Here is a 27,715-nt window from a genome sequence, read left to right on the forward strand (position 1 = left end):
AATATGTTTTAATAGATTTTAACTGTGAATGTTTTAATCCTGTTTATATTTAATTCTGCTTTAATGTTTGCATATTGGTATATTTTAATTGTATGCTGGGGGACACGGAAAGAGCCTCCCCGAAGATTGAGTGAATTCAGTCGGGCGTCCCCTGGGCAACGTTTCTTGTAAGCGGCCAATCTTTCCAAACCCAAAAGCATTGGATGAATGGATGAATACCAAAGGTCTTTATCAAGACCATTGCTAACGATTATGCCAAAATGTCTGAGGACATTTCGTGTGACATCCTATGTATACAGGAAACACACAGAGACATCACAATGAGAAGACCAAAAATTCTTGGAATGCAACTGGCAGTGGAACGACCTCACAGACAATATGGCAGTGCCATTTTTGTACGATCTGGTGTAGCAATCTCTGCAACTTCCCTCACAGAAGTGAACAACATTGAAATCTTATCTGTGGAACTTGATAGTTGCATCGTATCATCACTCTATAAACCACCTGGGGCTGATTTCTATTTTACATCCCCAACCAGCTGCCACAATCATGAAGCCCATTTTGTTGTGGGAGATTTCAATAGCCATAGCTGTGTCTGGGGCTATGACGAAGATGATAGAAATGGCGAAGCAGTTCTAACATGGGCCGACAATAGTAGAATGAGCCTCCTTCATGACAGTAAATTACCACCATCATTTAATAGCGGCTGATGGAAGCGTGGTTATAACCCTGATCTGATTTTTGTAAAGGAAAGCATAAGCCACCAATGCACCAAAAGGGTATTAAACCCAATACCTAACACACAACACAGACCAATATGCTGCGTAGCATATGCAGCTGTAAGACCGAAAAGTGTCCCATTCCGCAGAAGATATAACTTCAATAAAGCTAACTGGACAAAGTTTACAGAGACCTTGGAAGCTACTATTTCTGTTATAGAACCTTCTATAGAAAACTATGACCTGTTTGTAGAAGCTGTGAAAAGATCCTTGAGGCTCTCAATCCCTAGAGGCTGTCGCACAAGCTACCTACCAGGCCTAAACGAAGAATCACTAAATCAGCTACAAGAATATCTCAGATTGTTTCAAGAGAACCCATACAGTGATGGGACTATAGCAGCAGGCCAAAAACTATCTACAGCCTTAGCTAATGCTAAGAAAGACCGTTGGATAGAGCTGCTTGAGAACCTGGACATGTCCAAGAGTAGCCGAAAAGCCTGGCAATTGCTGAGACACCTGGATAGTGACCCTCTAGTCAACCCTGGACACGCGAACGTGACACCAGATCAGATAGCTCACCAGCTAATTCAGAATGGGAAAACCAACCGCAGCAGAATAAAGATGAAAATCAACAGGGTGCCAGAACTTGAAACCCACCAGTTGTCTTCTCCTCTAAACCTGAAAGAACTCAGAGAAGCCATCAAGCGATGTAAGACTGGTAAAGCACCTGGCCTAGATGACCTGATGATGGAGCAAATCAAACACTTGGGCCCCAAAACTGAAAACTGGCTTTTGAAATTCTACAATCAATGCCTGGCACACAAACAGATTCCCAGAGCATGGAAACTAAGATAATTGCCATCTTAAAACCTGGTAAAGATGCCTCCAATGCCAGGAACTATCGACCAATCTCCCTCTTATGTCATCTATATAAAGTCTATGAGAGGATGCTATTAAATCGACTAGGACCTGTTATTGAACCCAAGCTTATTGCACAACAAGCAGGTTTCAGACCAGGGAAAAACTGTACAGGTCAAATTCTTCATCTGACTGAACATATCGAGGAAGGCTATGAGAAAGGCTGCATTACGGGAACAGTCTTTGTGGACCTTACGGCAGCCTATGACACGGTGCAACATAGAAAAATGCTGCATAAAGTCTACCATATCACCCGGGACTTTGACTTTACAAAAACTGTCCAGTAGAGAGAGATGCTTGTGGGATGTTCAGTGTCCAGTAACAAAATAATTTGATTGGCTTTGGATATTATACAACTTGATCTGAAGGTTTCACTGTTGTTCTTCCTCAAGTAGCAAAATGTCCTAGGCCAACTCTGTTGGAATAATTATGTTCCTCCCTCCCTAATGTTTTCACTGTGTGAGTGGAAGGGAGAAGGAGGCAAGCACTACTTTCTTTTCAATTACCCATTTTAAGGAAAAGAAAGCAAACCCTTTGCCAGCTCTACAGAGAGGCTAATAGCACATCTTCTGAACTCCTTTCACACTACACAGTTATAGAACTTTATGACCACCTTAGCTGTGATGGTGTTGTAGATCAGTTACCAGAGGCTCATGGTTTAACTGATGATTTAGAGAGGATTGTGAGCTTTCCTGTGGCACAAAGTGATGGGCTTTCAAGTCTGGGAAATGATGGTTCTCTCTGTGAGAAAAACGGCTTGGAAAGTGCAGAGCCTCAAGGGCATTCAGGGGAGTCAGAAGTAGCTATAGCAGATAAGGATTCAAGCGAAAAGCTGAGTGATAAGGAGGATTCCCAGGGGAACTCACCTACAGCTATGGAGATCAACAAAAATCTTCATTTACAAATCAGAACCGAAATCAAGATTGCGTTGTTCAGAGATATTACATGGGAAAGTTGTGAAAGAAATTCACAGGAAATTGAATTATTTCATTAAGCAACACATTGCTTACCTTAACGTCAGTTCAGGCAATGCGGCGTAAGAGTGGGAATCTAAGCCTGAGTTCTTTTGTTCCTGGTTCAAGTCAAGCTTTGATTTTGGATTTAATATATCCTGGAAGTTTTCTATGTTCTGTTCATATACTCCTGTTCAAGTGTTACTAGTTATACCTTCATGATTGTGGACTTATGCTGTATCTGTGATCCCTGGCTGTTCTTGGACTTTGCCACCTTTAGAACTTTATGAGACATTTGGATTATTGTTTGGATATCACATGTTGCTAAATCTTTTTGGATTATATATCTTCTTTTCTTATTCCTGATTTTATATGCTTTTTATATGTTTTTACAACAAACTGCTTTTATCCCTGGACTCTTGTGTGGTGCAGTGATCATAGATGTTTCCAGGCCTGGGGTGCAACAGTTGATTTCATCCAATGATACCCTGAGATTTAGGGAAGGACTTTTAGAATTCTCTTTTGTGCCTCACCAAACCACAAGCTCCAGGATGTTGTCATACAGTTAAAGTGGAATTGTAGTGCTCTAACTGCAGAATGTAAACGGGCCCCATTGAAAACACTGGTAAGATTATTTGCCATGAAAGAGGTAAAAAAATCACCCCAGTCTTCCTTTTCTTCAAAAGAGAGACTTGGATGCAATTGTTGCAGTAGGTATTTGCTCCAGCTTTTCAGAATGAAGAGGCAAGATGCTAAAACACACATATCAATGCAAAATACAAAACAAAACCTTGCATGGTGTAATGGAAAGCATTATTTTATTGGTAATTTTTACCTATGTTATTTAATGTTGATTCAGAGATAAAAGTGGGCAGGAGTTAGCTACTGATGATTGGCCATGTGTCACCATGGTAACGTAGCTGCTTCGGTAGAAATGTAACAATTTCTAAGCTAGTGAAAGGGGCGGAGCTAGCTGGAGGAGTAAAGGAGGGAATGTTTTGAAAAGAGTTCAGTTATGTTGATGTTTCTTGTGAGGGAAACTAGAGAAAAGATGTGTGTGTCTGAGGTTCAGTTATGATAGCCTCTAGCCGGGTGAGCTAGAAGGAAAAGGATCCTAGTTTAAGTTTGGGACTTCAGTTGGAATACTGAAGTAAAAAAGTGACTAGTATTGAGTCAGATCTGGGGTTTCTAGTGAGGAAGAGCTGAGGAAAAGGAATAGGGATAGGAATAGGGGAGAGACAAAGTTTCAGTCAAGTGGTTAATGTTGAAGAATGAAAGATATGGTTTATATTGTATATAAGTGAAACTGAAGAAGTAAACTATTGCCACAAGTTACGATTTTCGGACTAAAGTAACCATAAATAAATAGTTCTCTGTTTTAAATAAAGAAAGTGTTTTCTGAGTGGTGAATTGCTCGACTTAGTATCAGTAGAAGATTTGTCTCACATATTGCCCCTCAGTGACACATCATATTGTACATGCACACGTACAGACTCAAGGGTTTATAGCTGGCAGTGGCTGGGATCCTGAAAGAAGGATTGCCCCCTGCCTGTTTATGAAGTGGACCCTTGCACATGGGTATTAAGGAAGGGAGGAAAGACATAGAAAAAGGTACTTTTTGGAACCACAACTCTCCAAATATTTCAGCTGTGTCTTTCAAATGCCACAAGAATGGCTGTCAGCGAGTGGCCCAGCAGCCATGATGGAAACTGGCTTAAAGAGGGAGACTTACCCTGATTCAAATTACAACATTAAAAGTGGGTTTCCAACCTCTCAGATTAACCTGGTCCTGCAATGTCTATATAAGGAGAACTGCAAGATGAATGCTGATCTAAGCTTGTGGAAATAAGGACAAGATAATGTGGAATTAAATAAATGAACAATCGCTTCTCAACACAGCAATAATAGATAGGTGCCAATACTGGCTGATTTCACAAAAGCAAGATAATTAGATGACATGTGATTAATTAGAGATACCTAGAGATGATTAGTCAGAAGTAGGCTAAAGCAAAAGGTTCCAAGGCAATGTCATAAACAAATCAAGCACAAATTAACTTGATTACCTCCACTCCCTCATTCTCTTGAATTTGCCTTTCCAAATCTGTCTTCTCTTCCTGAATCACTGGTTTATCTTCTTTGCTAAGCTCCTGTTCCATGGCCTTCTGCTTTTGTTTTGCTATAAAAATCCAGGCTGGCATGGTTTGGGTTTCAGTCGTTCTTTCAGCATCGACAAAAATCCCATGAGATGGTACACTTTTTTCTGTTGACAGAATATGGGAAGAAAGTTATTGGGAAAAGGCTTTTCTCATTCTCAATAGATATGCAGATGTAAAGACAACAAACATTGCTTTGTGAAACTCTCTACACACATCAGGAAAGCTTTAAGGGATTATCTGTACTATTGATATATGATCCCACTTTAACTGCCATTGTCCATTCTATGGATTCCTAGAGTTTACAGCTTGGTGAGAGATTTAAAATTCTTTACTGACAGAAATCAATCAGGGAGAGGTCTAAAGACTACAGCAATTTACAAATCCTAGGATTCCACAAAATGAAATACCGGTAATTGCATTTAAAGTGCTATCAAACAGATATAGTTGTACAGTGTGTACTCTCCAAATACTGAAAGGTTTTGCCACTGTCTACAAGGCACAGGAATATTAACTAAGTTCAGAAATACAGAGATGGCAGAGTTAAAGAGAGAAGTCCCGAAACATGAAAAGTGTACTTTTTACTGGGTTGCTGTGAGTTTTTCCAGGCTGTATGGCCATGTCCCAGAAGCATTCTCTCCTGACGTTTCGCCCATATCTATGGCAGGCATCCTCAGAGGTTGTGAGGTCTGACAATGCAATGTACTTTTTAGACATTTATATTTTCCCTTCACAAAATGGGAAGCAGGGTTGTGGAAATTGTCATACCCCAAAACAGCTGTTTGACCATGAGAAGGCTATGGTTACAGAAACCCAGATAAGTGAGATACCAGAGATGTTATCACTCTTTAACCCAGAGTTTGCCACAATGATGTCATGCACTAGCACCCTCCAAAACAGCTGGGAAACTTTCTGGATTGTTACTTATGGTAGCGATTGATTACTATTCTGTAAAGTAGCTATTAAGACAGGCATAGAAAGCACACTAAGTGATTATGGTAATAGTAGTCCAAACATCTGACGAGCCAAAGATTGACCACCGCTTTCTTAAGAACTATGGTTCTGGATGCAACTTGTAACAATGTTTCATCAATTATATTATTATGTGGGATTGGAGCAATGACCCTTATAAACTTTATCCATGATATGAGGAATAGGGACTGCTCTCTAACCCTTCCAGACCATGCCCAAAATAGACTGCTTCTCATGTACTGGTTTATATGATCTATGCCACTGAATAAGCCGAGAGAGGAAAACTATGTCCGGGATAGAAATTTTGTTTTGTACACTATTGCATTAATTTCATTAGGCAGATTCAGCTGACTTTTCTGTAGTTATCTGGAGATACAACCTGTTAAACTATAAGCACGTAGAACACATATTGTCAAAACCAAAGAGGTTAAGTGGATTAAGTTGCTCTTTGCACTTCTTTTATTACTTTTGGCATTTTCATTTTTTACTTTGTGGAAGTAGGTCCTTGGAATTGGCTGGGGTTTTGGTTCCAGGACTCCCCATGGATACACAAATCTGTGGCTGCTCAAATCCCATTATATAGTGGAATGACATTGTAAAATTATGTCCCTTATATAAAATAACAAAATCAAGGTTTGCTTTCAGGATTTAAAAAAATATTTTCAAGCTATAGATGGTTGACACCATGTATGTTAGATTTTACAATGTAAAAGTGTCTACTGTAGAAGCAGACTGGAAGACTGAAAGTACTGAGCAGGTGTAAGCTACTGGAAGGCGCTGAGACTGTGCAAGTATAAAGTTAAATCTTAACAATGTACACAAAATCCATGGATACAGAGAGGTGACTACTTTAGCTGCTTTATGAATGAACTGATTTCAGAATATGGAACTCACACTTCTCTTTAGTGAAAGTTACATACACACAAACCCTAAAAACATATTCACATTCTCTTCTCCTCCTGTGAAGAGAAAACTTTAATTACAGCCAGAAAGAGGCTTAAAATAGGATCAAGACAGCGGTATGTCATAGGTGGAAAAAAGGTTTGCTTGAACCTTTGGAAAAAAATCGATACAAGTCAAGAGAAAAGTCTGCAATTGAGGCCTGGAAACCCACCTTATTATGCTGCTCTAAGTTGACAGGCCATCATCTTGTGGCTGAAATAACTGGTAGAATGAAGGCACTGGGGCTTTTAATTGGCAGGAAATTTCTACACAAACTATGTTGTGAAAGGGCAACCAGCTTGGCATTTGTAAATTCTAGCAGTTGACAACTGCAGGGGTTTTCATCATAATATTATCAGTTTACCAGGTGATACTGACTGAAAGTTTGGACCATCACTAATTGGGGATATATCTGAGAATCTGGGAATCAGTGAGATGTTGGTGGATCATGGGAAACATGGCATGTAACTTCAATTTTTGTGACTGTGCTATTGTGATCCTGTTTAAGGCAATTTCGTTGTCATTCTGTTTAGAACTGTTCCCAGAGCACTTATCACTACTGGAGTTCTTTTCTTTTTCCACAGGCACTGAATATTGGTTTGCAAATTTTGATATTGAATATTTTCCTTTCTATTGTTTTCAGTTCTTCTATCCCATGGGGATTGCTACAGCTATAATCTAATCTTTCTTAACTACTCTCTAATATAGCACTGTCATCATCATTATTCCCTACTTCATCTCAACAAGCTCAAGGTGGCATGTATGATGAATGCATAAAAACTTTCCTTCCCAAACTAGCAGCAGGAGGAAATAGTACCATTCAATAATTCTCCAGCCCCAAAAGCCTCTTCCCTCATCTGTCCTGCTATGTAAAAATCTTGTTGTTCTCTGCCTTCAAGTTGTTTCTGACTTATGGTGATCCTACCATAAGATTTTCTTGATAAGATTTATAGTGTCTTTATCTTTCTCTAAAGCAGTGGTTCCCAACTTTTGGGCCTCCCGGTGTTTTGGACTTCACCTCCCACAATTCCTAACAGCTGGTAAGCCAGCTGGGATTTCTGGGAATCAAAGTCCCAAACACCTGGAGGCCCAAAGGTTGAAAACCACTGATCTAAAGCAAAGAGAATGTGATTTGGCTAAAGGTTACCCAGTGGGTTTCTGGCACGGAGCAGGGATCTAAATTCTGGTCTCCATATCAGTCATGATCCAAACTCAAACCACTACACCATGCTGGCTGTCTTGTAAGAATCCACTTGCAGTAATTCACAATCATTACTTTGTTTCCTTATGTCTCAAATTCCTAGGATCCCTCCATGCTAATTTACAGAGGAGTGTCCTACTTCTTTCATTTGTCCACCATTGCCTAGTGTCAGTTGTAAACCTAGTATTATGCAACATTGGGAGTAGGTATGGTGTCTACTGATTAACAATACTGACATGATTTGCTGTACAAAGGTGACTGTTTTTTTTTATTTGTGAGCTGTATAAAAGGCACCAAGAAATCAGTTTGAAATAAAAACCAATCACAGCCTATAGGATTTAACTCTAAAGAAAAAACCACTGAAGAAAAGATGAAGGGAAGTAAAGGCTGAAGAAGTGTCGATAGGATAAGGATAAGCCAGTCTCAGTAAGTGTAGATATATTTCCAGCATCAGATATCACAAGAAAGAGCAATTTGGTGAATGGGTCTACAGGGGGAAAAGATTGGCAGATGGAGAAACAAAGGGGCCAATCTTAGGCTTAGAGTGAAAGATCCAATGAGCAGAAGGACTATGAAGACTTTAATTGTGGATAATAGTGAATCCTATATTTTTACTATATATGGGTCAGATGCGTATCATAAAATCACATAGAAGTACCTTGAGAGGCCCACAAACATTAATAAGAGAGGGATATTTTTTGAAGCGTGGGTAAGTGAAGGTGAAGTTGTACTGTACAAAAAAAATTGAGAGTAGAGATAGAAGTAAATTTCATTCTGTATGTGTGTATGTGACCTGTCGACTTATGGTGATCTCATAAATTTCATAGTGTTTTCTAACACAAGGAACCCTCTGACTTGGTTTTGCTAGTTCCTTCTGCTTTTTTTTCGTGTCAAGAGCAACCGGAGTTGCTTCTGGAGTGAGAGAATTGGCCGTCTGCAAGTACGTTGCCTAGGGGACGCCCGGATGTTTTGATGTTTTACCGTCCTTGTGGGAGGCTTCTCTCATGTCCCCGCATGGAGCTGGAGCTGATAGAGGGAGCTCATCTGTGCTCTCCCCGGGTGGGATTAGAACCTGGCAGCCTTCAGGTCAGCAACCCAACCTTCAAGTCACAAGGCTTTTATCTCCTAGGCCACCAGAGGCTCCTTCTGCTGAGATATGGTTTACAGCACCAGGCATTTTCTGGCAATCTCCCATCCAAGGACTAACCAGAGCTGACCCTGCTTAACTTCCAAGATCAGATGGGACATGGTGCATTAGGCTAAAAGATGACAATTGTGGGAACAGGTTAAAGTGGTCTATACATCCCAAAGCCCTTAAACCTGGTTGAAGAAAGTCTGTTTGAAAACTAAACATTTGTGTCTAAATGTTTTTGTATGTTTTCTTGGGGAGGGATTCCATAGATTTAATCATATTCTCAAAGGGTATTCTCTAAGACTCTAAAAAGGTTAACAATGCCACCTTTACTTATGAAATCACATCTTCATCTTCTTACAATATTCTGATACATTTGTGAGAAAAATACTACACTTCCTTAATTCTACACACTGTCAAACAACAACGGTAGCAGAGTTTAGAAAAATATTTTTCCAAGGTCTAAAAGGTATAAAGAGAATCAAAGTGTTAATGCCAATTTGTCTCCTGCGAGAAACTAGCTTTACATGGATTTCCTATCTGATTACATTTCACACAACAATATTTTATTTATTTTATTGCAGGGGACAGATTGTGGACCGATTGGAAAGGAGTTTCCAGGAAAAAGGTTTCACTCGAAAGACACAGTGGAGCTATTTTACTTTCCTGCTTAACCAACTTTTTATGATTTAAAAAATATGGAAGTACAGTAGTTTTGAAAAAATAGAAGGGTTTTGAATAGTACAGTGAGTGAGAACAGATGATTATCCAGTAAAAACCTTGCTTTTCTGGAAACTCTTGGGAACTCCATATGCACACAGATGCTATTACTGAGGGCCTACTGGCTGTAAAGGAATTACCTTGCTATCTTCTATGAGGCTATTTGCATGCCATAAAATGGGGGAAGATGCTATGGGGGCCTCTACAGTGGACTAGTTTTACAAGATAATAGCCAGAATAAATGCATTTCAGTGTCAGATCATGAAACACACACAACAAAAAGGGCTACATTTGTCATGCCTGCTTCTGAAGCACCTCTGGCTGATAACCACTGCAGATATTGCTGATCTAGATAACATTTGGCCCAAACAAGCAATTATAGGACCTGCAGCTTGCTATCGTAATACAATGACTGCCGCCACCTTGCATGGGTCTGTGAAGAACAGTGGTTCTCAGCCTCTGTCCTTCCAAGAATTTCAGACTTCATCTTTCATGGGTCCTTTAGATGGGACTTTTTTGGGGGGCAGGGGGCTGCTGAAGCACAATATGCCTGGATTGATATGAGTTGATAATTGTTGGGGTAAAAGGCAATATGTGAAGACTGCTGTTTTTGGACTCAACCTGAGAAACAGCATGCCCAGTTCTAAATAATTGCTCTGTGCTGAAGATCTCTTGAAGGTCAAATTGACAGCAAATTGATCCCAGTCAAGGAGAGAATTGGGGTCTGCACATCCAGTGTGAAAAGCAAATGAAGAACTTGGGGAAAGGGCATAAGTATGTCTCCTATGCTGGCTTTTGGCTTTTTTTAACTGGATCCCTTTCTGGATGGTTTCTGATAGCTCCATGTTTACACACAGAGATCTGTGATTATCATGGTTGGCTGGAGTGAGATAGTCAACACCCTTGAAAGTCTGGGAGGCAATGCGAGCCCAGATAGTGCAGGCTCCAGTGACTACTTGTTATCTGTTTCTTCCCACTTGTGAGCCTCATAGTAGGTCACCTTGAACAATTCCCATTTCTCAGTCATGTGGCACTCCACTGAATATTTGTGACTCACTCTAAGCTATACAAGACACTGGAGAATGCACAAATCAGTCCTTGGCGCCAACTCTTCACACAGTCTGATTGTTGCTTCTCTCCATCACAAGCACAAATAGAAGCACTTAAAGTAATAAATGGTCTGTTCTATTTGGGAATTATCAGCAAGGCACTGTGCACACAAGGTACCTGTACTGGCCTGAGCTAGAAAAGGTGTGTTTTTTTCTGACTGTAGTTCCTGCAAATACGAGTGGCAATATCAGCCACTTGGGAATTTGGGGACCTGTCATGAAAAAAAGTAATCTTTTAAAACTGTGTGTTAGCCCTTCTGCCCACCTCAGATGAAATTATTGGGGATACCATGAATAGGTTACACATTGTCAATCTAGTTTATTACTATGTTTTAACACCATGGAAAGCAGTATCTGAATTGCTCTGCATCAAGCATAGGTGCCCTTTCCACTTTCACCACAAAAGGCAGAAAAAGAACAGTTATTAAAAATATATAGGTTGTATGGACTTCTTGTCAAGGACACTTTAGCTGTGAATTCCTGAATGAGCAAAAGACTGACTAGATGAAGCTTAGGGTGTCGTCCAGCCTTAGTTTCATAATTCTATGGAAAGTATGTTGTGTTTCTTAGTTTGTATCTGATCTGGTTGTTTTGTTCTTGTTATTTGTCGTTTCAGCTTTGGGTTTTATGGTAACCTTAATCTAGGATTTTCTTGGTAAAACATGTTCAAAGGTGGTTTGTCATTGTTTTCCTCTGAGGGTGAAAACTGGCCCAAGGGCATCCAGTAAATTTCCATGGCTAAGTGGATATTTAAACCGATACTCAAACTGCTACACTATGATGGCTATGGTTACCTTTAAATAAAAATATATGCTTTAGGCTCAGGTTTCTTGAGTTTGTAGAACATTTTAGTTCTACAATTTAGTCAATTTTAGCTTTCAATAAAGGGTAGGCAAAGTGTGATTCTCCCAGATGTTCCTCAACTGCAACTTTCAGCACTTCTTGCCACTGGCTGTTCTCTGCCCAGCCTTGATCTTAATATTCAAAAATAGCTGCTTTGGAATCAGTAAGACATAGTCTAAAAACAGAAAAAGAAATAAATGAACACATAAACATTGAAATGGCAAAGCTGTACAAAATGGTGCCATTGTTTAATCTGTATTTGGTTGATCTGTATTTTATCCTCGTGGATGAACTACTGAATGTCATGTTACTAAATAATTTGGAGGGAGTTATTTTTGGCCACATTTGATGAGACGTTGAGGCCAGACTGTACATGATTATTTTCTTGCAAATGAATGTGGTCATATGGTGCTCTAACAGAAGAGAAGACAAATCCATCAGTTTTAGATCATAATTAGGAAATTAAAAATAAATGCCTAACACGATAGCACTGGGACACATCCCTGAATAAGAAAATAGGTGTACCCACAAGTACTTAAACATCTTTATTAGCCCAGCTTGGATGACCTGACCCTATGATTGTAAAATGCCTACATTTGCTTATATATTTATATTTCACCCTTCTTCCAAATTGCTCAGAGCAGCATACATTGGCTGAGATCTGGTTGATGAGCTACATTAATGATCACACACCTTCCTGAGTCACAAAGCAATGGGTTTAGGGAAGGAAGACAAGACTGGATGGCCCTTGTGGTCTCTTCCAACTCTGCGATTCTATGGAAATCTGCTTGCTCTGGACATCCTATTTTCCCAATGCCCAGTTTCCTTCATAGCCACTGTCTCTGTGACTATTTTCATCCAGCTGCCAACTTTTACAATAATGTGGTTATGTTGGTATAGTGTGCCACAGAAGGACTGTGGCTGTTTATCTTCTCTCTCCTTACCATATATTCACAATAGGTCCTGTGATGCAAATGATGAAAGGCTGAGAATATTTCAAAGCCATTCTTCATGGCTGAATGGGGACTTGAATCTGGTCTCTACACTATAGATTTGGGCAGCGTATGTGTGACCCTCTGAATGATGTTAGACTTCAAACTTCAACATCTTCAGCTAGTGAAATCAGTGATGGGAGATAAGACATGAGAATGACAGGGAACTGCAATGTACATCTGAAGCTCTGAGTAGATACTCTTAACCACTCCAATACACTGGAGCCCCCGCATTTACATTACTCAACTCAATGTAACGGTTTCAACTTTTTTTGAAAGTCTTAATTATGTTTAATATAATGCTGAAATGTCACAAAGAAGTTTTCTTTCCTTGCTATAGAATAGTTTCAATGTGAACACATTTAACAACTTTTGGTTTTTGAATCAGGGTGGGCAACTTGTTGAGGAGGCAAGAAGATGATGCCTTCCCTATTTGGGGTTGAGATGCCCTTTTCTTTCCCATCCAAATTCACAGTAATGTTTAGAAAAATCACAAGAGTAAACATGGGCGATGATTTTTCCAGTACTTGCATAGAAGCCAGGCAAAACAATATCTACAACGGGCAGTAAGTATTAAAACAGAAGAAGAGCTGTACTCTATCTGACCAAAGGTTTATCTAACCAAATATTTAGTTTCCACAGTGGCAGATGTCTATGGCAGCTTTCCCCAATTTGGCATCCTCTAAATGCATTGGATTATAAATCCCACTATCTCCAGATAGTGTTACAACTCTGATATTGTGTGTGTATTTGGGGGGGGGGGGGGGAGGTTATAATCCAACATGCCTAGGGACTACAGGCTGCAGGAAGCCTTCAAAATGTTTTCTTGAGTACTACCTTCCTGCTTGTGTTTCCCAGCAACTAATAGTAAAAGCCATACAACCACTGATATTATGCCTTCCTTTGAAAAGGAGAGGTATCTAGGAGATTAAAAATAACATTTTGTATGATCCTTCAATTAACAATTATATTTTGGGAAGTGCACCACTAAATTAGATTCATTTTCTTTTCTAAATGGCTTCAGAACAAGATAAGAGAAATAATTGTGTTTGTAGACAGGAAAAAAAAGTTTACCATAGATTCGCTTAAACAAGATATTCTACTTGTTTTGAAAAGAGCCTTAAACACAGAGACACCAATTCAGGTCAGATGTCATGTCTTCTGTATTCATTATGAAAATATGAGGATAACGAAGTGTTTATAGAACCTTAAAAACTAATCAATTTATTACAATATAAGCTTTTCTAGGCTGCAGTTCATTTTGCCAGCTTAACTACTAAGTATTTTGATGAATTACTAGTATTTATACAAGTATATGTAACTCAATATAGCACTTCAGGCATTTGAGGATGGGAGGATGAAAGCATACGCCATAAAAATGTGTTCGTCTTTAAGGTGTCACAAGAGTCCCTTGTTTTTGCTGACTTACACAGCTGCCTTTCTGGAAAATCTTATAAATACACAACATGCCTGTACGTGATGTTCACAATTTTATTTACATATCCCTCAAACCACTCAAATCCAGGTAATCCTAGGTTAGAGGACTGTTGCCAGTTGGCACCCTGTTCAACTTCAAATGGAAGAACAGAGCGCCACTATTAAAAACCACATTTTAAAAACATTTCAAAAGCAGGGAGACGTTGCATTTGCTATTAGTCAGAATTCACTTTCTGCCTCTACTAACACTAGAATAGATATGATGGGCGGTGATATCTGTGCAAAACTACTTCCCTACCAAAATGGCACAGCATGACCAAAGGATCACAACATGAACTTGGGGTACATCTGGGTACATAGATTGAGGTGGTTCTACTCATCAGTCCCCTCCAGAGCATAAGAAATGTTTACTTTTTTGGACTGAGCAACTGACCATGCAGGCTTAGGGATTCAGTGACCTCGCTCCAAATGGAACAAAAGCCAGAGTAAGTAATGCAGTCCTGTAACACCTCCTTCTCAGAGACATGGATTGAATATAAAAATACTCATAGAAGAGGATTAACTACTACTGTCAGTCCTAACTAGAATAGGATCTTGTACTGAATCACTGCGATTTATACCTATATGTACTGAATCATCTTTCAGGAACGGATTCCTTAAGTCCATTTATTTTGCAACTAATCAATAGGATTCAGACCAGAGACGTCTCCCTATCTAAGCCAAGGTAAGAAATGTCCCCCTCAGGCTTCATTTTTTAACCAACAAAGACTACCACTCCAAAAACCACTAGATGGGATTGGGCAAATCTACCATGTTTTTAGATTTGCTTTAAAATATAGTTTTCAAAAAGTCGTGAAACAGCTTGTGGTGGAGGCAGGCCAAAATTACCCAAAATACTCATCTAAGTAATGTGCAAGACTGAGAACTGGTAAAGGCTCCTGTAACTATAATTGTTGTGCAGAAGACAGAATTTCAGCAAGTGCTATCTGTCACACTACCAGGTAAATAGCAAATTCTTTTTTTCTATATTAAAGAACCTGTGGAAACCTCTGTGTTGGAAACACTTTAAAAATAAAGTTTGTGTAATAGTCTGGTCTGCCTGTAATTACTATAACAAGGAAGCTTCTCCTAGTTACAGTATGGCAATGGTGAAAGCAGTTAGGGAAAAGGAAATGCATAGCTCTGGAGAGCCTAGGTTTTTCAAAAACCAAACATAGCCAATTGGCATAAAATAACAGTGTTGGGTTAAACTGCTATGTTTACATTTCATTTCCTAATTTGAAAACTACTGCTAAATGTAAGGTTAGGGTGCCTAGAATATTAAAAAGACAGAAGTGATCAAGCATATAGCATAGTGCTATAGATTGTTTTGAGTACATCATTAATCATTTTATGAATCATAACATACACTTGAACCTAGCATAACAAAACAAAGAACACACTCATCATTTATTATGTTTTCATAAATAATGTTCTAATTGCTATCTCTGTTTGCTAACCAAAAAGATCACAAGTTATGTTTGGGTATAATTGGTCTCTTCTAAAAAGCACCAGCCAAAATTATATAAAATTGAATTAGTTCCATTTAATTGTGTGTGTGTTAATGTGGTCTTTAAAAGCAAACTTAAGAACTGAGACAAAAGAATTTTATAATGCTTTTGGTGTGAGAGAATTGGCCGTCTGCAAGGACGTTGCCCAGGGGATGCCCGGATGCTTTTGATGTTTTACCATCCTTATGAGAGGCTTCTCTTGTGTCCCTGCATGGAGCTGGAGCTGACAGAGGGAGCTCATCTGCACGCTCCCCAGGTTGGATTTGAACCGGCAACCATCAGGTCAGCAATCCAACCTTCAATTCTTCAGTCTGCCGGCACAAGGGTGTAACCCATTGCGCCACCAGGGGAGTGAATCCCACTGAATGTTACTTTATGTTTTTGAATAAACATAAAGTAAAGCTATAGTAAAGTAAGACACTAGAAATGAAAGTGCTTTATCAAAGATTAAAAGAAAGTATTAAAAAATGTGGCCTGACTTTATCTGTTAAATTCACTTCTTTTGAATGTTACATTTATACACAATAAGATTATCAGAGCACAAAAATAAATGCACTTTCAAGTTGAATTTCCATCTTTACGACTTGAAAAGTGAAACTTAAGAAATGAAAGAAGAAACTTTGCTACTATTAATGCCTTTTTGTCTCCCTCCTTCCCTCCCTCCCTTTTTTCCCCCTTTTTGCATTTCTAAGTCAACACAAATATTATTTTACTGAAAGAGAACATGGAATGAAAACTGTCTTTAAGGAAACCTGTAGATGAGGACATGTCTTTTTGTGTTAAACCTGCATTTCATAATTAGCAAGAGTGCCCTATTTGTTGGATACTTCTGATCCTTTATCAAACCCATTAATGTTAAAATCTGGAGCTTGCAATGTTATTGTTTGGTCTGCTACTCCTATAATGTTGTACGAGCCAGCCAACATAGAAGCAGCTGGGGCATTCTGAGAGTTATTTCCCCCTCCCCCCCCCCACACACACAAGTAACTGTTGCAATCTGTTTTTACAAAATGCTTTATAAGCATTTCAACAGGATTTGTGGGATTCTTGCAGGTAGCAGGATTAATTATACATACAGAGCATACACAGCAATAAGCAACTGAACTGAAGCTACATTTTGTTATAACCGAGATATATCATGGCCAAAGATGTTTTAGGATGCCACGTGGCCAAAGATGTTTTAGGGTGTATTCCCACTGTAGAATTAATGCAATTTGACATCTATTTACTGCCATGGCTCAATGCAATGGAATCCTAGGAGTTGCAGTTTGGTGAGAGACTGATACTATTTGGCAGAAAAGGCTACAGATCCTATAAAACTGCAGCACCTAGGATTGCATAGCATTAAGCCATGGCAGTTAAAGTAGTGTTGAACTGCATTATTTCTATAGTGTTGACATACCCTTAGAGCACATGTGTCAAACTCAAGGCCCATGGACCAATTTCATCCTGCAATGTCATTTTATGTAGCCTTTCAGATGCTGGACTACAACTCCTGTATTCCTTGTCATTAGACATCATGACTAGAGCGGATGGGATTTGAATTTAGATACAAGGCTTATGAATACGATGCCTGACTTAAAAAATGTGCTTAAACCTTTCCTCAGGGTCACATGTGCTAATGGGTTGCAATTCCCATTATCTCTGGTCTACATGGCAAATAATCAGAATTTATGGGAGTTGTCATTCAATAACATCTGGGAGCCCCCAGTGGTGCAATGGGTCAAACCTTTGTGCCGGCAGGACTACTGACCAACAGCTCAGTGGTTCAAATCCGGGGAGAGAGGGTGAACTCCCTCTGTCAGCTCCAGCTCCCCATATGGGGACATGAGAGAAGCCCTCCCACAAGGATGGTAAAACATCAAACATCCGGGCGTCCCCTGGGCAACATCCTTGCAGACAATTATCTCACACCAGAAGCGACTTGCATTTTCTCAAATCGCTCCTAACACAAAAAAAATAATAATAACTGGGACCTAAATCAACCACTATGAAAAAAATTATATTTGATCCTCTGTGTTCATGGATTCTCCGCCAACAGATCAACTCAAAGGCTGATGTGGCCCTCAGTAAAAATGGGTTGGACACCACTAAGCAGCCATGGCTTTCTAACACTTCTTTTTACAGATTTCAATGTAAATCACATTTATACAAACACATAGGGCAGCATGGGGGCCCAACTTAGCTCTGCCCTGAGAAGCAGATATTTCGCTTTGTATTAAGGATTCATCCAGATATAAACTATTTACATAAGTGGTGAACCTGCTGTGTGTTGCATTCAACCATTTTTGGCATACAAACTAGCTTCACTTAAGTAAGCTGCTTTTGGCAGACAGCAAGCTTTTCCATTTTTAAAATTATGCCAAACAACTTTTCAATTGGAATTATTTGACAAGTGCTTCAAGAAAGAAAGAAAAAGTTAGACAGCTCCTGAAATATGAAAAAGAGATGAGGAAAAAGACAGTACGATTTTTTAGTCTCAACCACAAAAGCATTTTAGATCTGAATTGAAATACAGATAAACCAAGCTTATACTGAAGGAGGAGGAAGGAGAACATCACTAGTGTCCGAAAATAAGTCTCATCTCATGATTAGTATCATATTTAATGTTTTCTACTTTTTCAGGTCGTTTTGATAGCAGAAAGAAGGGTATGCCCACAAGCACCTTTAATTGTGTTGACTGAGGATCAAACTTGATAATAAGATTATGGGGAGTTTTCTAAAAGTGGCAAAACACATCTGTTTGCCACAGCATTTGATTGCTATCAGTTACGTATTTTGTTTTCAGTGTGCTTTGTGACTGGTCACTAAAAGATAATCACAGCCTTAACTGCAAGTCTATTTTACTGAGCTGTAGCATTTCCCATAGGTCAGGTGTTACTATATATATACTTTAAACAATAAAAATACATTATAGTATACAGTTGAGAATTCTTCATCCAAAATGTTTGGGACAATAAGTGTTTTGCATTTCAGATTTTTTTCTCCCCAGTTTTGGAATACCTGCATACATAATGAGATCTCTTGGAGATAAACGTGACATACAGTTTGGTTTGATATATGCCTTACACAGATAGCTTGAAGGCAATTTTATACTATACTAGCTGTGCCCGGCCACGCGTTGCTGTGGCGTTGTCTGGTGGTGTTGAGGTAGTGGTGGTATTGAATGTCTGTTGTATGGTTGTCTTTATGTTTAGTATGCACACTGAAGTGGATTATATGGCAGTGTGGAGTCAAGATAATCCAGTTCAAAGCAGATAATATAAGATTCTAAATAGGTTATATAGCTGTGTGGAAGGGCCTTGAGTCTACATTGCCATATAATCCAGTTAAAATCTGATAATCTGTGGAAGAGGCCTAAGTGAGGCCTAACTGTGCCTGTCCCCTGGGCTGAGTAGGTTGCTAGGAAACCAAGTGGGTGGAGCTTAGCCTTTAAACTGGCAGCAATTGGATAAAAACTATTATTCCTCTCCCTGTAATTAGGACTTTATTTTTCTTTTCCTTTTTGTTGTATCAACCTCAGGGCCGGCCGGAGATAAATTTAAATATTAAGCGGGGGTGCTGAAAAGTGCCCCCCGCCGGCCCCGCCTCCTGCGCCCTGGCCCCGCCTCCCGCCCAGCATGCCCTGGTCCCGCCTCCCACGCAGCGTGGGAGGCGGGGCCAGGGTTGGAAAGAGAGAGCCTTCGCCGCCCGGGGAGGGGAGGATGGGATCCCTCCTCCCCTTCCCGGGCGGCGAAAGAGGGAGCCTGGGCAAGGCCAGCCAGACCACAAGGCCAGGGCGCACTGGTCGGGCGGCGGGGCACCGTCAGAGCGGTGCCCCGCCTCTCGCCCAGCCTGACGGCGCCCCCTGGGACCTGCGCCCGAGGCGGCGGCGTCACGTGGCCTCCATGGTGGGGCCGGCCCTGATCAACCTAGAGCCGTGAATGATGGGTTGTGTTGTCAAATTTTAAAGTTAGGGGGGCCTGTAGTTTTGTTGTTTTGTCCGCTGCCCTGATGCCATCACTCTTTTATATATATAGATTTTAATAATTTTGTGCACAAAATAAAGTTTGTGTACATTCAACTATCAGAATTGAATGTAGACAATTTTGGAATTCTGGATAAAGGAGACTCATTCTGTACAAACTACATTACTCTACAGAATTCAGATGCAAGAAATGCTATAAAAATTAAACCTCTATCGTCTAAAGAAATATTAGGTACAACTGACAGCTACGCAATACAAGCTGCAAAAATGCTTTTGTAGTACTTTTTAAAAGAAATCCGTTCAAATATATTAAGACACATAAAGATCTTAAGAATCACCTTACCGTGCACTTCAACAGGACTCTGCTTCTTCTCTGAATCTTTCTCTTCATTTTTTAATTCAGGATATTTGCTTAATTTTTCTTGCTTTTCGGTGACTGCATTTGTGCCACTAATGATGAAATGTTGCAAAGCAGGCTTCCTTGGCAATGGAGGCTTTGTGGTACCCTGTTCGGAGGCCTTTGATTTCATTTTAAGTCCATCATTTGAGAAGTGATTGATATTTACATCTGATGTTTTCCTGACCTCTGCTTTTTCACCTTTTGGTGAAGACACAGGCAGTACCTCTTTTTCTAAACTGAACTCTGTGCTGTATCTTTTAGCCTCCTTTGATTCCTGTAGGAAGCCATCCTTGTGTTTCAGCGATAAAGATGTGGATCTAAGTTTGACTTGAAAGGGATTTTTGTCTTCACAACATGTCTGGCCAACACTTGATTGCTGTGGAAGACCAGAGGAAGGCTTACTCAACACTGGTTTTGAATCTACGGACTGGGGTTGTGAAATAGCCACTACTCTGTCTGTCGCTCCTTCAACCATTTCTAATTGTGGCTCAGATTGGGGTACCTGTTTCTTTGTGCATATTGTTTTTTCTTGAAAACAATCCATATGTAAATTCATATCCACATAATTATTTAAGGAGCTTTTTGTTTTCAACTGCAAGCTCTTTGTGACAAAGGGATTCTCACGTTCTAAAGTTTCCTTCATATTCAAGCTGCCAGTCCTTGGCCTTCCTCGTGCTGATGAAACAGAAAATTTTCTTAAGCTGTAGAGTTCACTGCCTTCTTTCTCCTCTTTCTCTCCCAAAACTAATCGGACAGATATTGGCATGCAATCGGTTTCTTTATCAGATTCAGGTTCCTTCTGGATTCGTTTCATTGTGTCTGGAGTCAAAGAAGAAGGCCTCTCCATCTGTGGCGATGAGACTGTACATGATGTTCTGTTGATACTGTTGTCTTCATGGCAGGGCAAACATGTGGAGTGGAAAGTATTTTTTGGTGAAACGCTGACATAATTGGTCAATGAAGGAGATCTCTTTGTGGTTCCTTTACTACAGATTTCTTCCAAAAGCGATTTAGGATCTTTCAGAGCTGTTTTTTCTGTTCTATCTAAAGAAGGGATCAATTCATTTTGAACTATGACATTTTGATCAAACAGCATGTCATTTTTTGTTGATGTGTCATAAGTCTGCTTACTTTCTTGGTGTAAAATACTGTCTGACATGCTACTTATATCCCCAGATGACACTTTTTCTGGCCCTGATTGCTCTTTTTCTTGGTTTGGAGTAAGATACAGGATAACTGTATCTTCTTTAGAAACAGAAGGTGAAGGCAATGGTGGTAACTCCTGCATAGTTAGGTAGTCCTCTAGATTATTTTCATTGAACAGTAAATCCAACTCAGTAGTGGATGGCAGAATGCATATATTTCCATCTTGGGGAGTTAATTTATGATGAAAGTCCTTGGATATTTCAGATGGCTGGCCATATGTCATCTCAGATGGAGGCCCTGCTGATTCTTCTCTTTCACTGATCTGTTCAGGCACCATCTCTTTCCCTTCATTTTCATCTTGCTCAAGAGTGCTGCTCAACTCATTCTGAGATGTTGACAGGCTCCTCTGCAAAAAAAAAAAGCCACAAAGTTTTTATATCTTTTCTCTACATCACATTTATGATCATGATTTCTTTCATAAATCCAGTGCTAAAAGGGAAGAATCACCAAAATAAATGTTTCTCTTCATCTCACTCCATAATACATCCTCAGCCTAGTCTTGAAAGAACACTGCATAACCATGTTTTGGACTAGTTTTGCTCATTGTGCATTAGAAGTGAGTGTGTAAAACAAAACTGCAGACTATATCTAATTACAAAATACCATATTTACTCAAATCTAATGCTCACCTTTTTTTTTTGTTAAATGACCTTGCCAAAATTGGGGTATGCATTAGATTCTCATCATACAATGATCTCTGTACTGAGCCAAAGCCTCTTTGGGAGGTGCACCTGGAGCTCCTCTTTGAAGGACATCACTTCTAATTAAATGACAAGGGCTCAATGCTATGCAATTCTGGAATTTGGAGGTTGGTGAGACACCACCACTCTTTGGCAGAGAAGTATCAAAACCTTGTCAAACTACAGCACTCAGGATTCCATAGCATTTTTTTTCATGTCAGAAGTGACTTGAGAAACTGCAAGTCACTTCTGGTGTGAGAGAACTGGCCGTCTGCAAGGATGTTGCCCAGGGGACGCCCAAATGTTTTACCATCCTGTGGCAGGCTTCTCTCATGTCCCCATATGGGAAGCTGGAGGTGACAGAAGGGAGCTCACCCCACTCCCCGGATCTGAACCGCCGACCTGTCAGACAGCAGTCCTGCCGGCACAAAGGCTTAACCCATTGCGCCACTGGGGGCTCCTTCATAGCATTGAACCAAGGCAAATAAAGTGGATTCATTCTACAGCATAGATAAACCCAAGGTTTTATTTTCCATTGCTAGAAACTTTGATGTTCTAACAAAAATTTTTATAACAGAGGAATTCTAAGTAGGCAACAACAGTAATGCACACCTTTTTGGTGCACTTTTTGCTGCTGCGCATTACATTCAGCAGCAAATACTTTTTTTGGTTTCATGATTTTGAAAATTGAGATACACATTATTTACTTATTTAAAACATTTATCTTCCACCCTTCTCACCCCAAAAGGGACTCAGGGCAGAGCACAACATATATACAGCAAGCCTCATTGCACTGCCCCAAAGGCTTGGTCCCACAACCAGGTCTTTACTATTTTTCTAAAGGACAGGAGAGAGGAGGCTGATCTAATCTCATCAGGGAGGGAGTTCCATAACCAGGGGGCAATCACTGAGAAGGCCCTGTGTCTCGTCCCTGCCAATTGCGCTTGTGACGGTGGCGGGACCAAGAGCAGGACCTCCCCAGATGATCGTAATCTTTGTGGTGGTTCATAAAGGGAGATGCGTTCAAACAGATAAACTGGGCCATGGCATTCGACTTGATGGTGCATTAGAATCAAGTAAATACAGGTAATCTTTTGGCTTTTTCGCCATCATACACATGTACACCTTCCTATGCAAAAGAATATGCAAAAGAAACATAACAAAATACAAAGTGAGTTTTCCAAATTTCTATTGATTTGTAGTTTCAGACTATTCAACCTCATCTTTATCAACTGTGGCAATCTTCCAATTTTTATTCTATGTTCTTCATTCTCACTTTGAACTAGGAGAAAGGTTTATTTTAAAGCTTCTGAATATCTTATTTATGTGTGAGGTATTTTTGTTAGATCAGAAAAAGCTTTTGTATAAAATAAGTGTTCAGAATTGACAAAATGCATGAAATGATTTCACAGCAGTTGGTACATTATCCATTTTCCAATAGTTCTTGCATTTCCTTGTCTATGTAATTGCAATCCATTCTGCCAATTTGCAGTTTGGATTGGGGGGGGGGTGTTTTAAAGCAAGATTTTGTATTCTGTAGAGGTACAGTTTCAGTTCTGGTCTATGGCTCTTGTGATTTAAAAGAAAAAAAGAAACTGAACTGGCCAAGAAATTGAGTTATAACAACCAAGAAAGGGGAGTGATACACACAAAAAAAGAAAAAAAATTAAAATTAGTATTAGAAGTGACTACAAAAGTACAAATATGTAATATTAAAAGGCAACATAGACTTCACAGCTATCTTGAAAGTCTAATGGAGCAAAGAGAAAAACAATAACGCTATACATCAAACTCAAGGATAATTGGCCAAATCTGGCCTGCCATGTCATTTTATGTGGCCCTCCATATGTAGGACTGCAATGTCTACATTCCTCATTATTAGGCACTGTAACATCTGGAAGGCTGCAGTTTGTCCTATTTAGTCAGGATAGTAGTTTGAACTTAAATACAAAGCTTGTGGAGATGATTTATGACTTTAAAATGCTCTTTACCCTTTTCCCAGCCTCAGAGCCATAAGTGCTGTTGGGCTGTAATTACCTGGGAGTAAGTCCAATTCAATTCAACAGAAATTACTCTTGTGGGTTTGCCCATGACTGCACAAATACCGATAAGCATCTTGAGATACAAATAATTATCTGATGGAGCAGCAATGTTGAAATTGAAAGTGTTTCTTTTTACACCATTGTGTGGAGGAAATACTGGGTCAGACTCACTGTTCTTGCCACTGTTTTCTTTCACTGTCCATACATGGACAGATGTTCCCTCAAGGAATGAATGAATGAATTAGATGGGACCAGAAAGCAGAGTCCCACACTGCCTACCATAGAAACGCTTGTATTCAGCTCCCTGCCTCATCCCAATGTGCCACGAGGATCCGAGAGACATAATTCCAAAAACTGTCCCATGGACCTCAACATATGCATATCAATCAAAATCAATTGAAAATATCTTTCTTTTGAATTTTTTTCTTCTTAATCCCTATACATATTTTTGTTAATCCTATTTTCATAGGCCCTAAATTTTTGAAGGCTCAAGGCAGTGTGCCGGAAGTGACTGCATATGGCCACTGTGTAGTCACTCAACAGCTCTAAAACTTAGCAGTGGAAATCTCAGTAGAATTTCTGTCTTCACTGTAAATAAACTTTAAGTTGTGGCAGAACAAATGCACATTTGAATGTCACAGCAAGCTGGGGGTGCAACAGTTTTCCAGTATGCTAAAAGTAGGTCAGCATGCTGGTGCAGAAAGACTGCCTGTAAGAAATTTGAGATCTTCAGAGCAGGTCCAAGGTTGTATCTCAACATCTAATGAAGTTAGGTTGCTGGTTATCTATAACAGGGCTTTCTCTGAAGCAGCATCTCAACTGTGGATCTTCCTACACAACGTTAGGTTGATCCTATCTTTCAAGCTTCCTTGGGCAGCCAAATCAATGTTGTTCCACACAGCATTAAATTTTTGAAATGACTGTTTTAAAACTGGATTTTATAATTGCTTAGGAGATTTTAAATAATATTTTAATATGTTTTTAAAATGTTTTATATTTGTATTGTTTTAATAGGTTTTTATTTGTTTAGCCAAGGCCAGGGCTAGCTGGGGCTGCAGCTAGCACAGCAGATTAAACCACCAGCTACAGAAGATCTTGCCGACCAGAAAGTTGGCAGTTCAAGCTGCAGGTCAGGGTGAGTTCCTACTATCCGCCCCAGCTTCTGCTAATCTAGCAGTTTGAAAACAGCAATGTGAGTAACTAAATAGCTACTGATATAGGTAAAAGGTGCCCCTGAAAAACATGCTGGCAATTCAATCAGGATGACAAGCTCCTTGGCGTGGAAAAATGAAACAACAGCACCTCCCCATGGCCGAGTTGAGCACAGCCTCCAGATGCCAGAGACGGAAAAAGAGGGAAGTCTCGCCTCTGTTTATGTACTGTCTGTTTTGGTCAATTATAAAAACGGCATTGAATGTTTGCCATATATATGTACCTGTAAACAATGGAATATTAATAAAGTATATTTGTGGACTGAGGGATAATACAGAAATACTGTATTTTGCTGGCAAAAACCACTCTGGGATTAAATAACTTTCACTAATGACTTTCAGGGACAGTTTCAACTTCATGACTGTTTCTCTTCCTACATTACTAATATGAATAATGTAAATTTTGGTTTTTTCAGCTTGACCTTGCTTTCTGGGAAACGCAATGATATTCAGATTCTCCCCTAATTAAGCATGAGTGACAAGAAGGTAAGAAAAATCTATGCTTTCAAATGAAACAGCATAATTCAGAAACAGAATTAAAACAAATCTAGAAAGAAAGAGTATCTGTTTTTCAAATTCATCTCTCTCCCTTTCTCATTATCTGGCACACAAGCACACTTTTTTGAAGAAGAGTCAATTACCGAAGGCGGTCTTCTTGTTCTGCTAGATCTCTGGTTCCGTGGTTTTACTAAAAGCTTGTGCTTTGCGGCCGAATTATCCAAGCAAGAAGAGGACTCAGGTGGAGTGTCAAAATCAGCAGGAGGCGAGAGACTGCAATCAGATGTTCTCAGTGTTATAATTTTAGAATTTGGCTCCTGGGGAAATAGATGGCTTTCTGCAGAATGAAATCCCAGAGGACTTGATATAACCTAAGCAAGAAGCCCCAAAAAAGGAGACAAAAGTGTCAAAACATATGAGCAAAATAAAACATGGGTGTTTCTAACAAATATTAAAAATCTATTTTTATCAGCACTGGAATTACAATGTATTGCCAATGAAACCTCCATTTGTCACTGTTGCTTCACACACACACCCTACTTTTTCTCTTATTCAGGGGTTAATGCAGGCATGGGCAAACTTGGGCCCTGCAGGTGTTTTGGACTTCAACTCCCACCATTCCTAACAGCCTCAGGCCGATAATCGGCTGAGGGGGAAAAGGAAGGGGCCTGAGGCTGTCAGGAATGGTGGGAGTTGAAGTCCAAAACACCCGGAAGGCCCAAGTTTGCCCACACCTGGGTTAATGTCTAAATTGGAAGTAAACACATACTTTGTAACTAGCTATTAAAAGTATCCTTTGGGTTCCATGAATACAAATCAGGAAGTGATGTTAGTAGCTTCTGATCTGTGTGAACATGGACCAAAATAAACTGGTTTGAACAAGTAAAGCCACATTTAAAAAATGACAGGGTATTTGGTGGAACACAGCATGAAGGAAAACCATGTATTATGTTTGCAAAGCAAATAAGAAACTAAGTTAACAAGGCAGTTAGCACACATTTAGAAGTTACAGGCCCAAATAAATACCCTTAAATAAATACTCTTGGAAGCTAAGCAGAGCTGGCCCTAGTTAGTTCTTGGATGGGAAACTATGAACGAACACCAGGTGCTGTGGGCTATATTTCAAAGGACGGAACTGGCAAAACCACCTCCTGCAGGAATCATATGCTGACAGGTGAATTGAAGGCACATAAATACCTAATAATGAAGAACTTGCATATTTAGATTTTAAAAGACGGAAGGCCAGATCCTCTTATTTTGAAAAAGTGAGTTTATATCCACACAGTTTCAGTTACTGGGTTGCTGTGAGTTTTCTGGGCTATATGGCCATGTTCCAGAAGTATTATCTCCAGACGTTTCACCCACATCTATGGCAGGCATCCTCAGAGGTTGTGAGGTCTGTTGGAAAACTAGGCTCTTGTCTGTTTGAGGCAAGAGTCAATGTTGCAATTGATCACCAGTGGGCCCGGGCTGTGGCGCAGGCTGAGAGCAAGCCAGCTGAATCCAGCTGCAATGAATCACTCTGACCAGGAGATCATGAGTTCGAGGCCCGCTCGGAGCCTATGTTTGTCTTGTCTTTGTTCTATGTTAAAAGGCATTGAATGTTTGCCTATTTGTGTAATGTGATCCGCCCTGAGTCCCCTTCGGGGTGAGAAGGGCGGAATATAAATGCTGTAAATAAATAAATAAATAAATTAGCATTGGATAGCCTCACAGCTTCAAAGTTTGGCTACTTCTTGCCTGGGAGAATCCTTTGTTGGGAGGTATTAGCTGGCCCTGATTGTTTTTTGTCTGGAATTGCCCTGTTTTTGAGTATTGTTCTCTATTTACTGTCCTAATTTTATAGTATTTTAATCCTGGTAGCCATATTTTGTTCATTTTCATGGTTTCCTCCTTCCTGTTGAAATTGTCCACATGCTTGTGGATTTCAATGGTTCCTCTGTGTAGTCTGACATTTCTGTGTTCTCAAATAGTATTCTGTGTCCAGGTTGGTTCATTCTGAAATGGCATTATTTGGCAGCGTAGATCTAGCCTGCAATCTTCTCCTCCATTACTCCCCCCTCTTACTCA

General features: G+C 39.8%; 1 protein-coding gene and 1 long non-coding RNA gene across 6 annotated transcripts in view; one reads left to right on the forward strand and one right to left on the reverse strand.

Moving 5' to 3' along the window:
• The window catches only part of tsga10 (testis specific 10), a 136,277-nt gene that overhangs the window by 4,809 nt on the left and 103,753 nt on the right, over positions 1 to 27,715 (reverse strand). For all 5 annotated transcript variants that reach the window (XM_062977262.1, XM_062977261.1, XM_062977260.1 and 2 more), the window contains 3 exons: positions 25,789 to 26,016; positions 19,952 to 21,560; positions 4,654 to 4,850 (listed from right to left, as the gene is read on the reverse strand). In XM_062977262.1, the coding sequence (XP_062833332.1) occupies positions 4,654 to 4,850; positions 19,952 to 21,560; positions 25,789 to 26,016 (2,034 nt within the window). The remainder of the gene's footprint in view (positions 1 to 4,653; positions 4,851 to 19,951; positions 21,561 to 25,788; positions 26,017 to 27,715) is intronic.
• On the forward strand, positions 22,562 to 27,358 carry LOC134298014 (uncharacterized). Its single transcript, XR_010004984.1, has 3 exons — positions 22,562 to 25,071; positions 25,564 to 25,633; positions 25,761 to 27,358. It is a non-coding gene; the product is annotated as an uncharacterized LOC134298014 (long non-coding RNA).

This window comes from Anolis carolinensis, chromosome 3 (assembly GCF_035594765.1).
Source record: "Anolis carolinensis isolate JA03-04 chromosome 3, rAnoCar3.1.pri, whole genome shotgun sequence".
Taxonomy (NCBI): domain Eukaryota; kingdom Metazoa; phylum Chordata; class Lepidosauria; order Squamata; family Dactyloidae; genus Anolis; species Anolis carolinensis.